The following is a 13155-nucleotide window of genomic DNA, read 5'->3' on the forward strand; positions in this document are numbered from 1 at the left end:
AGTGTTTGAATGACCTATAATGGTTTTTTTTAAAAAAGATCTTTTCTGAGCCTTCATTACAGAATAAAGACTGGTTCTGAGACCGGGGGGGCGTGTACAATTCTAGCTGTGACCAACTTCGTATTCATGGGGTTATCCCTCTGCCACACGGAGGCCTTGGCCTACAGTACCGATTGGGCACGGACCCTCCCCACCTAACCCGCCTACCAATGCACCCCTGCCCCTCCAATTGGCTTCATTCCTACCAGGCGGCTGCCGGTTGGCTTTTCCGACACTCAGTTTGAGACGGAGGGGGCGGGAGGGAGAGGACCACAGTTCCCGTTCTACCTCCCCTACCCTGCCAAAAAAATGTCAAATCCAGAGCCGGGAGTTACCCACAGCCAAGGGGGGGGGTCATTCATCGAACTTTCCTCCGTGTCAGGTTTCACAGCGTCACCGATGTGGGCCCATTGCTGGCTCAGGCAATAAAGGAAATTGGGTATCAGCCAATGGGAATCCTATTTTCTCACCCTCTCCCCGCCCCCCACCTCCCCCAATCTCTTTTTGAGTCCCATTTGAGAACTCCCCTGACCCTCTTTGAAGCAGTGGCCATGGACCCTTCTGCACAGGGCAGCAGGTTAAGCCTCATCTGAAAGATGACGCCACTGACAGTGCAGCACTCCCTCAGTACTGCGCCGGGGGGGGTGGGGCGGGTGCCAGCCTGGATTTTGTGCTCGACTTGAACCCAAAAACTTCTGTCCCATGTTTGCCTCCCATGGAAAAGTGCCGTGTTCTTAAATCTCCGAGGCTGAGCGTCTTATGGATGACGGGAACGGTATTTTATTCAGCCTCGAAAACAAAATTGCTCGTTAAGACATTGCGAATTCGCTCAGTCAAGGTGTCAGGTCTGGTTAAGGGGAGCAGCTGCTTTTATTCTATACCAAGGCTCTCGAGTTTATTCTCCTTCAGCTTGTGGTGGGGGGGAGGGGTGGTGGTGGTGGGGGTGAACTGTAGGGGTTTTCGGAGTGGGGGTGGGGTGGTGAATTGTGTACACACTGCCCCAGACCAGCTGCCCTGTGACTCTCTGCAGATTGGTATAAAACTCACAACAGCCAGCAGAACTTAATCAGGGATAGGCTGCCCCCCTTGAAGAGGTTATATCGGCAAGCCAGCAGCCCTGGGCTCTCTCGGTCTGAGGACGGTGAGTTTGAAATCTCGAGCAACACTTTCCTTCTTCCTGCTGGTTTTGTGGTGGGCTTTTGCTGCTCAAAGTGGGGAGTCTGCCTCTGTGATTCCGCGCGGGGGACAGTGTGCTTGGACGCTTCAGCTTTGGTGTGTGGTGCGAAGCTTCTGCCTCTGCCCGTCCTGCTGTGAATACACTTGTGCGGAGTACAGCGCGGCGAAAAAGTGCAGGCGCATACATAAATCCTCAAGCCATGGTTCGGCGGGTAGCACCCTCGCCTCTGAGTCAGAAGGTCACGGGTTCAAATCCCACTCCGGGGGCTTGAGCACAGAATCCAGGCTGACACCCGCAGTGCAGTACTGGGGGAATCCTGCACTGCTGGAGGCCGCTGTCTTGCAGATGAGATCTTAAACCAAGGCCCTGTACGTCCTTTCAGATGGATGTCAAATATTCAAAAACAGAGCAGGGGAGCTCGCCCCAGTGTCCTGGGACTAATAGTCATCTCTCAACTGATATCACAGAAAGCAGATTATCAGATTGTGGTCAGATTGTTGTTTGTGGAAGGTTTCTGTGCAGAATGACTACCAACATTTTTTATATTTGTTCACAGGATGTGGGCATCGCTGGTTAGGCCAGCGTTTGTTGCCCACCCCTAATTGCCCTTGAGAAGGTGGTGGTGAGCTGCCTTCTTGAGCCGCTGCAGTCCATGTGGTGTAGGTACACCCACAGTGCTGTTAGGGAGGCAGTTCCAGGATTTTGACCCAGTGACAGTGAAGTAACGGCCGATATATTTCCAAGTCAAGATGGTGAATGACTTGGAGGGGAACTTGTGGGTGGTGGTGTTCCCATGTATCTGCTGCCCGTGTCCTTCTAGATGGTACAGCTTGCCGGTTTGGAAGGTGTTGCCTAAGGAGCCTTGGTGAGTTCCTGCAATGCGCCTTGTATAAACAGTAAACAAATCAATGACCAGCTATGCTGCTTGCTGGTGATGTCAGTTGAGGGATGAATATTGTCCAGGATTAGTATTGCCAACCGACAAGGATTGTCCTGGTCGCAAAGCAAAGCAAAACCCCTCACCCAAACTATGTTACCCACTGACAGTGCTACACTGCATTAGCACTGTGCTGGAGTGTTGGCCTGGTTTAGTAGCACAAGTCCTGCAGTGGGAATTGAAGCCACAGGCTTCTCACCCAGTGAAACCAGCAACTACAACAACCAAACCAAAGCCTATTTTCATCCCGTCATTTCGACTGCCCTGTTTCTTTGCCCCTAACGTTCGAAGAATAATTCTTCACAAACACGTTTAGCAAACATTTTCCATGGTAGTTTTGTTGCAGGAACCATGCTGTTATCAGCCCTGACAGACACTGACTCAGAGACAGAGGGTGCCATCAACATTTGCAAAGTGCTGTTTGCAAATCATTTTCAGGCTTTGCAGTTGATATATGATCAAGGTACTTTGCATTTTGCAGAGAATATTTAAGGCAGACACTAAAACAGTGTGTGCACCATGATGGGATGGGGCAGATGGACTTCAGCCACCACTCTGACATAAAAACACTCTCAGTTTAGATACAGATGAGAGAATCACTTAAGAAAAAGCCAAAACAACTGAAAGACAATTGACCCATCAATCTCACACATTCAACACTCAATCATTTATTTAAAGTCCTACTGTAGACCCTGTGCAGACTGCATTACCCTGAGCTCTAACTATTCAATGGCAAGAGACAGTTTTGTGGCACTGATTCATGAATCCCGAAGAAAATTGAGTAGAAATTCCAGAAATGCCGTCCATCATCAAAACTCCAATGATTGAACCGCCTAGGAAATAGGTCTTCCCTCACATTCACCTGTGTTCATTTTCCTGAAATGAGTTATGTGAAAGAAAGGACTTGCATTTCTCTAGCACGACCCAAAGCACTTTACAGCCAATGAAGTGCTTTTGAAGTGTAGTCACTGTTATAATTTAGGAAACGCTGCGGCCAATTTGTGCACAGTAAGATCCCGCACACAGCAATGTCATAAATGATCAGATTATTTGTGTTACTGACATTGATTGAAGGATTCACCAGGAACCCACAGGGAAAGTTTCCCCATTCCTTTCATGCTCTACATTCGGACTATTTATGCTCACCTGAGGGGACAGATGGAGCCTTGGTTTTTAACATCACATTCGAAGGCCAGCACCTCCGACAGTGCTGCATTCCCTCAGCGCTGCATGGAAATGTCAACCTAGATTTTGTGCTTAAACCTCTGAGGTGAGGCTTGAACCCACAAACTTCTGTCTCAGGGACAAGAGTGCTTCCAAATGAAAGGTCCCACACTGTAGGAAGGATGTGAACGCATTGGAGAGGGTGCAGGAGAGCTTTACGAGAATTGCTTCCAGGGGAGAGACTCTCCAGCTATGAGGAAAGATTGCAGAAGTTGGGACTCTTTTCCCTGGAGAGGAGAAGGCTGAGAGGAGACTTGATAGAAGTTTTCAAAATACTGAAGGGTCTGGACAGAGTAGATAGGGAGAAACTTTTCCCACCCATAAACGGATCAAGAACCACAGAGCACAGCCTTAAAGTGTTTTGCAAAAATGTAAACGCGAGGTAAGGAAAAACTTTTTCACACAGCGAGTAGTTAGAGTTTGGAATGCACGGCCTGGAAGTGTGGTGGAGGGAAGTTCAGTTGAGGCTTTCAAGAGGGTATTGGGCGATTATTTAAATAGAAACAATGTGCAGGGTTACGGGGAAAAGGCTGGAGATTGGCACTAAGTTAAAATGCTCAGAGAGCCAGTGCAGACACGATGGGCCAAATGGCCTCCTTCTGCACCATAACCATCCTGTGATTCTGACACGAGCCATCGACGGCACTCAGAGGGGCTGAAGTGGTCCTCACCACACGGCGTGACTTTGATGCTGGGTCAGTGCTATTCCTGATGAGGTGCCCGAGAGTTTGACGATGGGTAGGTTCTGCTGTGAGAGCAGCCTCACTTGCCTGATGACCATTGCTGCTGCTCTCCCTGTTCCTCCGCAGAAATCGTAGAAATGTCCATGAAATTCCCGACTTACCCGACTTGCAGGTGGGAAACCAGGACCTGGGCCACAAACCCACCCCAGCCACTAAATTTTTTAAAAAAAAAACAACTTGCATTGATATAGCACCTCTAACACAGTACAAAGTCCCAAGCTGCTTCACTGGATTATTATTAAACAAAATTTGACCACAAGCCACGTTAGGACGGCCGACTGAAAGTCCTGTCAAAGAGCGAGGTTTAAAGGAATATGTGAAAGGTTGGGCAAGACGGAGAAGAGGTTTAGGGAGGGAATTCCAGAGTTTAGGCCCCAGGCAGCTGAAAGCCTGGCCATCATTGTTGGAATGATGGAACTCGGGGATGTGCCTGAGGCCAGAATTGGAGGAGCACAGAGATCTTGAATGGTTGTAGGGATGGAGGTGGTGACAGAGAGAGAGAGGGGGGCGCGACCCAGAAGTGATTCGGCATTGCCAGACTGAGAGCCAATTGTTATAGAGGTGATCTTCAGGCAACTTTTCTTAGTGGAAACATTTAACTTTATTTACAAGACAGCAGCAGCTACTACACATGTGCATCAAACTCTATAGCTAACGAAGAACTCCCCTGTAGAGGTTCCCTGTGCTGCTAACACATTGGTTTACACAGGTTATGTGATCTTATAGCACAGGGTTGTTTTTAAAGCTACAGTCCTACGTTTCCCAAAACTGCAATGAAGGTCACTGAGCACAGGGGGTGATACGGGTGGACAGGACTAGGTCTGAGTTAGGATATGGGCGGCAGGATTTGGTGGAAGATGGGAGGTCAGCCAGGAGTGCATCAGAATACTCAAGTTTAGAAGTAAAGGAATGGATGAAGCAGGGTTTTAGCAGTAAATGAGCAGAGTCGGACAATATTACATATGTGGGAATAATGTTACACAGTGGATATGGGTTTGAAACCTCATCTTGGGGTCTTGTAGAACATCAAAGATGGAAACAGTCTGGATCAACTTCAGGTGGTTGCTGGGGAGAGGAATGGACTTGGTGGTGGGGAATAAGGCTTGTAGTGGGAGCTGAAGACACTAACTTTCATCTTCCCTATAATTAATTGGAGGAAAATTCTCCTCATTCAGCACAGGATGTCAGACCAAAAGTGCAATGAATCGGAGGCTGTGAAGGGACAGAGAGGGGTGCTGGTGAGGTAGAACTGGATGTCATCAGTGTACATTTGATAACCTGACTGTGTTTTGGAATATGTTGCTGAGGGGCAGCTTACAGATGGGAAATGGGAAGGGTCCAAGGACAGATCCTGGGGGAATTGACAGAAGGGATCTAAACAGCCAAAGAACACACCTCAATGATACTTGGTGAGGAACTGTTTGGGGTCTGGGGCCCTCTTGGTGAGGTGCCCTCTCACTCCATTGATCCTTAAACAACTCTGGACTCAAGGTGAAAACAGAACATTCTGGAAACCCTTGATAGGTCAGGCAGCACCAATGAAAGGAAGAACCAAAATTTCAGATCATGTGATATGGTTGACGTATCCCAGGATCCCTGGTGACCATGCTAACAGGTCTGAGTGAGAATTATGCCCTTTAGGGCAATGAAAAGAGATGAAGTTGGCAAAGCAGAGGAGTTGTCACTGTTGTGTCAATTTTATCTCAACATCTGTCTATATTTCTGTACTTCTTTCCTGAGCTGTGTTTGTAACAACAGCTCTGATTATAGATAATTGAGGGGAGTTTATTTGGGTTCACTTGCATGTCAAAATCTCTTGGCCAGTCTTTACAAACCTCTGAGCACGTGTGAGCTCGGGGAAAACCCAACCCGTGCGTGTTTGGACACCCGACCCAAGGCAAGGCTTTAACCTTTTCGCAACTGTACAGATTCCTGATTTGGCAGACGTGCCTTGGCAGCGAGACTCCGGTCCTGAGTTCAGTATTTCGTGACCCGATTCATTGACCTCCATTGGGAGACGGAGAAACAGGCCCTTGCTGTCTGTAATTTTTCATCAGATTAATTGTGTCCCCACTCACTGCCACTTTCTCTCTCCTTGCATGTTGTGCCTTCAGCTGCCTGGGCCCTGAGACTGGAATTCCCTCCTTCTTCAAGATGCTCCTAGTAACCTATCTCTTTGACTGAGCTTTACCTGATAACCTCCTTAAGTGGGTTGATGTCAAATTTAGTTTGACAATCATTCTTGTGAAGCACTTTGGGACATTTTGTAATGTTAACGGACCATAAATGCATGGTTTACTGCCCATTATGAAACAGCAATTGACTGAGATAAATTTGGTGACTCATGGGCAAAGCCTGGCTAAAACTTGGTCTGAAGTTAGTAAGTGGAAAGGGGACAAAAACAGAATTACCTGGAAAAACTCAGCAGGTCTGGCAGCATCGGTGGAGAAGAAAAGAGTCGACGTTTCGAGTCCATATGACCCTTCAACAGAACTGAAGTATAGTTAGGAGAGGGGTGAAATAAGTGGAAAGGGGGTTGTTTCCAAGGGCTTTCTGGTGGACTGTGTCAGCAGAAGGATTAATCCCTCTGTCCTCATGAACAGAAACAGAATTTGTGTGGCTGGGGATCAATTAATTGAGTTGTCCTTGGAAGAAAAGCCCATTCAAGGCTGGATTCTTGGCTCTGCACACACAGCAGGCACTCTGCTTCAGAACAAAGAAACCTTGTCACAACTCAAATCGGTCCACACTACAGCCAGTCAGTTTTCACAGGGAAATGCATAATCCCAGTCTGTTGGAAACAGGGCGGCTTTGGAGACTTGCTTCAGTGCGAGTAATGGGAACCTGAGCTTTATGATGGATTCTGGAAGACAAGGCTGATATTATCAGACCATAAACTGGGGCCTGAAATCCTGTTTTCAATTCATTGAAACAACGGCACTATAATTTGGTACATCCGGAATTCTTATACATTGCCACCGTAGCCGGAGACTTAACTATGATGTTACTCGGTATCTAACCCCTGCTCCACCTGCTCTGGGAATGTAAGACTGGGCAGCTTTCGAGTGAGCTTCACTCTGTATCTAACTCCGTGCTGTACCTGTCCTGGGAGTGTTTGATGGGGACAGTTAGAGGGAGTTTTACTCTGTATCTAACCCCGTGCTGTACCTGTCCTGGGAGTGTTTGATGGGGACAATGTAGAGGGAGTTTTACTCTGTATCTAACCCCGTGCTGTACCTGTCCTGGGAGTGTTTGATGGGAAGAACCTATGTAAGCAGGACGGAGGTGATTCACAGAAATAATGCCAGAGTTTTAGGTAATGTCTAGAAAGGCTGAAAAAAAATGAGGTTTCATTTCATTGGAAACACTGAAACTAAAGAGAAAATATTAAAGAGATTTTAAATCACTGTAGTATGTCTGGTCCACACTGGCAACACTGCAAATTTAAAATTCTTACCCTTCTTTTCAAATCCCTTCAATCCCTGTCACCTCCTTCAGCACCCCCAACCTCTGACAAGCAATGTGTCACCATTTACCCTCAACAATTATTCACAACCATACAGTGCCTTTACCATCATAAAATGCCCCAAGGTCCTTTACACTGAGTCACATAAGAAGAGTTTAGGAGAGGTCTTGAGGAAAGAGGTAGGTTTTAAAGGAGTAGAGAGCGGTACAAAGGTTAAGGAAGGGGGTTACCAGAGCTTAGGGCATCGACAGCTAAAGGCGCAGTCGCTAATGGTGGAGCGATTAGGATCCAGAGTGCGCAAGAGGCTGAAATTGGAGGAGCACAGATACCTCAGAGGGTTGTGGAGCTGCAGGAGATTACAGAGATAGGGAGGGGCCAGATCCTGCAAGGATTTGAAAGCCAGGATGAGAATTTTAGAATTTCGTTGTAGCTGGACCAGAAATGGGTCAGTGCGTCCAGGGTGTTATGGCTCCCTTTCCCCTTGGCCCCCTGTCTATTTTTAAGAGAGATAGTCTCACAGAGAGCAATATAGATCAGTTCACAACTACAGCCAGGAATTACCTTGCCTGATTATCCCTGCCTTTGTACTGACGTATTATTTATTATTGCAGGAAACCGCTTGTAACATGTGCACTTTAATAACTGAATAAATCAGAATCGAAAGCGCCTTGGTCAAATTTTAACACCATTTAAACCCTAACGATTCGAGCTGCCTCCAACTGTTGGCTTCCTCACGACACTGCGATCTTGCGTTTTCCCAGCTCCTCTGCCAGCTGCGAGTTTTGAGTTCCTGCATGCCTGTCCCCCTCCCCTCTCTGGGCACACCAATCTCCTGCTGCTTCTTTTCATTTCCACTCAGCATTCTGCCTGAACAGAATTGAGACATCCAATGCGTGGGAGTTGAAAGTGACTGCAGAACTTGCCAAAATTTTAACCAAAGCACACAGAGGTTTGGAATGGACCTTCAACAGTAAACAATCAGTCTCCATTACTGTTTCAGCCCCCTGTTGGGAGTGGTCCTTGTGCAGTGTATCTTTGCTGAGGTGCTGTTGCTTGTGGTATCTGCATTGTGCTGTTTTCTGTTTGCATATTTCTATCAATGTATGGTGGTACATCTGATTTTCACACAGATTTTCCTTGTTAAAATGTGACAGGCATTGTGTCCATGTGTTTAAATTCAGGTTTCATGCCGGGGCAGTACTGGCCTAATATTTGGCTGTGCAAATACAAGCCTCACCTCATGCCTGGGTCAGGCCTCGCCTTGTGCCTGGGCAGTGTAGGCCTCACCCAAAGCCTGGGCCAGTGTAGGCCCCATCCTGTGCCTGGGCCAGTGTAGGCCTCACCCAGTGCCTGGGCCAGTGTAGGCCCCACCCTGTGCCTGGGCCAGTGCAGGCCTCACCCTGTTCCTGGGCCAGTGCAGGCCTCACCCTGTGCCTGGGCCAGTGCAGGCCTCACCCTGTTGGGTCAGTGTAGGTCTCACCCTGTGCCTGGGTCAATGTAGGCCCCACCCTTTGCCTGGGTCAGTGTAAGCCTCACCCTTGGGCCTGGGCAGTGTAGGACCCACCCTGTGCCTGGGCCAGTGCAGGCCCCACCCTGTTGGGTCAGTGTAGGTCTCACCCTGTGCCTGGGTCAATGTAGGCCCCACCCTTTGCCTGGGTCAGTGTAAGCCTCACCCTTGGGCCTGGGCAGTGTAGGACCCACCCTGTGCCTGGGCCAGTGCAGGCCCCACCCTGTTGGGTCAATGGAGGCCTCACCCTGTGCCTGGGCAGTGTAGGACCTACCCTGTGCCTGGGCCAGTGCAGGCCCCACCCTGTTGGGTCAATGGAGGCCTCAACCTGTGCCTGGGTCAGTGTAGGCCTCACCTGTAGGGCACCTTGTGCCTGAGTTAGTGTAAGTCTCACCCTGTGCCTGTGTGCATCAGGACCTCTCACCTCATGCCTGCATCAGTGTAGCCTCAGCTCGTGTCTCAAGTCAGTAAGCCTCATCCGATGCCTCAGTCAATGTGGGCCTTGAGCCTGTGTCCAGGCCTCCAGCCTGGCTGGGTGACTACAGGCTTTGAACCTGCCTGTAGCTTTTAACATTAGAATCAGCAGTCACTCCCCAAACCCAATCTGCATCACCTTCACACTGTACTCTCTGTTGGATGTTTTCCTGAAGATTGGGATCACATGACCTCCAACTACCCCTGCCCCCACATTCCCACCATTGGTCACCTGACATGACCATCATCACAGTGTCCTGCCTTCATGGCCAATCAGACTCTACATTCCCTGATTGGATGGTTCCTGAATGACAGTCCAACTGCTATTTCTCGACCATCTCCAATATTTCTAGAATCAAAAGCCTTGAAAGAATATGAAAAGAAATTAGGTGGGTCACTAGCGGATAGCGTCAATGTTATTCACCCTAAATCTATGTCCTAACAAAAGAAATGCAATATTTTCTGGGAAATCCATTTGGAAATATACTGAATATTTTTCGTCTCTGTTGTACATCCTGAGGCAGAGAGGGGCTCAGAATGCAGTCTACACACAGACATCGGAGATCTGGTCGGCCAGACAAGGTTCTGGCATGGGAAGGACTATTGCAACTTTGTCTACAAGGACTGGATCCAGCTGGACAAACCCTTTGACGGTGAGTGAAAAGCACAATGGACACTCTCGAGTTCCATAATCACAGCTCTGCTGCCCTGTGCCCTAACTCGCATCTAATCCCGTTCACCCTTCACGTCACTGACCTACACTGGCTCCTGATCCGGCTTGAACTTGATTTTAAAATTCTCATCTTTCTTTGCAAAACCCTCCATGGCCTCGTCCCCTACCTCTCTTTATTCCCTCCTCCAGCCCTACAGCCCTCTAAGATCTCTGAACTCCTCCCATTCTGGCATCTTGCACTTCTCCCATTTTAATTATTCCACCACTGGTGGACATGCCCTTACTTATTATTTAATTGGAGAGAGACTGCAGCATGCTGCAGTACAGAGGGATCTGGGGGTCCTCGTACATGAATCACAAAATGTTAATATGCGGGTACAGCAGGCATTTCGGAAGGCAAGTAGAATCCACCTGCAGCCCTTATTATTCCAGGAGGTAGAGATCGTGGGATTGAAAGATAGGCTTGAGTGAAATGCTGCAGTGCCTCTTGTATATGGTAACACACTCATTTTGGTGAACCTTTATGTATAAGTGATGGGGCAAAGGCGAATATCTAGAGTTAATTTGCAGATCGACTATGATCTCATTGAGTGGGGGAAGAGGTTCAAGTGGCTAAATGGCCTCTTCTTATTCCCATGTCTTTGGATTGAATGATTGGTGCTTTGGGGTGGATGGGGGAGGGGGATGTTGGTGAAGGAAGGCTAAATTCTTGACCCAGACAGTGATTCTGCCACTGCTTGGTGCACAACTCAGGTAAGAACCCAGGAACAAATTTACACCAATGATCATCAAAACCCAGGCCCAGGATTGAACCTGGGACTTTCCTGATCCTGGGTCCCAGTGCACATGGTAGGGCCACTCGCTGACCGGGGGAGTGTGACCTTGTTTGACTCTGATCTCACGGCCCTGGCCTAACATCTCCGTCTGTCCCTTAGATTTCATCGACCGGCACGTGACTCCCAGAATGCCTTGGCACGACATCACTGCAGTGGTGCATGGGAGGGCGGCGCGCAATGTGGCGCGGCATTTCATCCAACGCTGGAACTTCACAAAGGTGACTCCCTCCCTCAAAACCCCTACCTTTCCCACCCCTGGAGACCTGCAACATGGGAATGGACTACAAGACCCACCAAGACCCAAAGCATTGAAGGGTCCAGACAGGGTGTGCGCGCGATGCCCACAAGCCTTTGCTTCTCTGATGCCCTGCGTCTGGATCGAGAGGTAGCCGTGTTTGAGTGACCACCCTGCTCCCTGACGGGCAGAGGCAGCGAGATTGGTCACTCAATGACTGAACATTGGTGGGCTGTTTGGTCAGTTGGTCAGACTGGATGATGATCAGGAGTAGGTACCCGAGCCAAATTCCTGTCTTTCGCTTATGATGCGGAGACCAATTGGCAATTGATGCCTGACTGAAGTCAACCAACCCAGCGTAGATTGGAGGTTGAACCTGGGCCCTCAGGGCTTAGAAATAAAAGCGGAAAATGCTGGAAACTCAGCAGGTCAGGCAGCATCGGTGGAGAGGAGCTGAATTAACAGGCTGGTTTTGACCGTGTTCCCCACCACCACAACTAAAAAGTCAGTGGAGAGCACACTCACGAAAAAGCAGGTTACCCTGGAGCTATCTTATGCTTGGCCAATCGGATTGGCTGGCAGAACTGTAGCCCCAGCAGCACCAGTTTTGACTGATGGCAACTACTGGCTCTACAGCCAGAATCTGAAGAGGAAGAGGCTGTGGAAGTCGGACTGGAGGTAAATTGGGCTATTGGTGGGGCCTGGCTTGCAGACTCCAGTGAAGTGGGTGAGGGGGTGGTGAGGGGGGGCTGGGTTTGAGAGGCTGGAAGGAGGGGGTTAAAGGTTAAAGGGGAGGGGGGGAGGGCATGACCCTGGGAGGTGGTGGGCACAGAGGACCCACACAAGGAGAGGTCCCCCTCCCTCCCCCCCACCCCCGGTTGCTAGATACCAGCTCGCCCAGTAAAACTTTCCGGGCTACCTGCTTGGCCTGGGCTTCCCCCTGTCAGGGGTTAGATAGCTGTGGGGGTGAGATGAGGCACTGAAGTTGCCACTTAATGGCTTTAATAGGCCCAAGGGGGAGCGGCCACCTGATACCACCACTGCCCACGCCCCCCCGGTCATAAAACGGGAGACAGGTTGGGGGTGGGAGTGAGGATGGCAGGCAGAGCGCGTGCTACGTTTTATGAACCTCCAAACCCTCCAGTGGGGTTAAACTGCTGCCCAATGTTTCAGGTCGAAAACCTTTCATCAGAACTCAACTTATTGCCGACCTGATGAGTATTTCCAGCATTTTTTGATTTTATTTCAGATTGCCAGCATCCGCAGTTTTATTTTATTTTCCCATTTTGCTTTTATCTAAGTGCTCGGTATGGCTTTGGACTGTCGATAATACAGAGCAACGATGTTTCAGTCAGGTTGCCTGCTCCAATTTCCATGAAAAGAAAGAGATCTCTTGCGTTTCCATAGCGCCTTTCATGATCTCAAGCTATCCCAAAGCATTTTTCAACCAATTAAGCACTTTTAAATCATAATCACTGATGTCATGTGGGAAACAAGGCAGCCAATTTGCGCACATTCAGCTCCCACAGACAGCAGTGTGATAGTGATCAGATAACCTGTCTTCGAGATGTTGGTTGAGGGATAGCTATTGGCCATCTCACCAGGGATACTGTCCCTGCTGGTCTTCAAAATAGTGGCTGTGGGATCTCCCACCTCCACTTGAGAGGCCAGACTGGTCCTCAGTTTAACATCTCTCAGAAAGATGACACTTCCAACAATGCAGCACTCCCTCAGTACCGCACTGGGAAAAGAGGCGCAGATTAAGAAACTCAAATCTCTGGACTGAATTCTCAAACCCACAACCAACTGACTCAAAAGTGAGAGTCCTGCCCATTGAGATGCTG

The 13155-nt window shown here is 48.9% G+C and overlaps 1 protein-coding gene across 5 annotated transcripts in view; it reads left to right on the plus strand.

Annotated features, from left to right (window-relative positions):
• The window catches only part of LOC144694039 (phospholipase D1-like), a 124982-nt gene that overhangs the window by 85590 nt on the left and 26237 nt on the right, over positions 1–13155 (plus strand). For 3 of the 5 annotated variants that reach the window (XM_078564389.1, XM_078564390.1, XM_078564393.1), the window contains 3 exons: positions 1070–1180; positions 10092–10220; positions 11176–11294. In XM_078564389.1, coding sequence (XP_078420515.1) covers positions 1070–1180; positions 10092–10220; positions 11176–11294 — 359 coding nt within the window. The remainder of the gene's footprint in view (positions 1–1069; positions 1181–10091; positions 10221–11175; positions 11295–13155) is intronic. The other 2 variants (XM_078564391.1, XM_078564392.1) reach the window with 1 other exon arrangement.

Source organism: Cetorhinus maximus, chromosome 19, assembly GCF_964194155.1.
Source record: "Cetorhinus maximus chromosome 19, sCetMax3.hap1.1, whole genome shotgun sequence".
Lineage (NCBI taxonomy): Eukaryota > Metazoa > Chordata > Chondrichthyes > Lamniformes > Cetorhinidae > Cetorhinus > Cetorhinus maximus.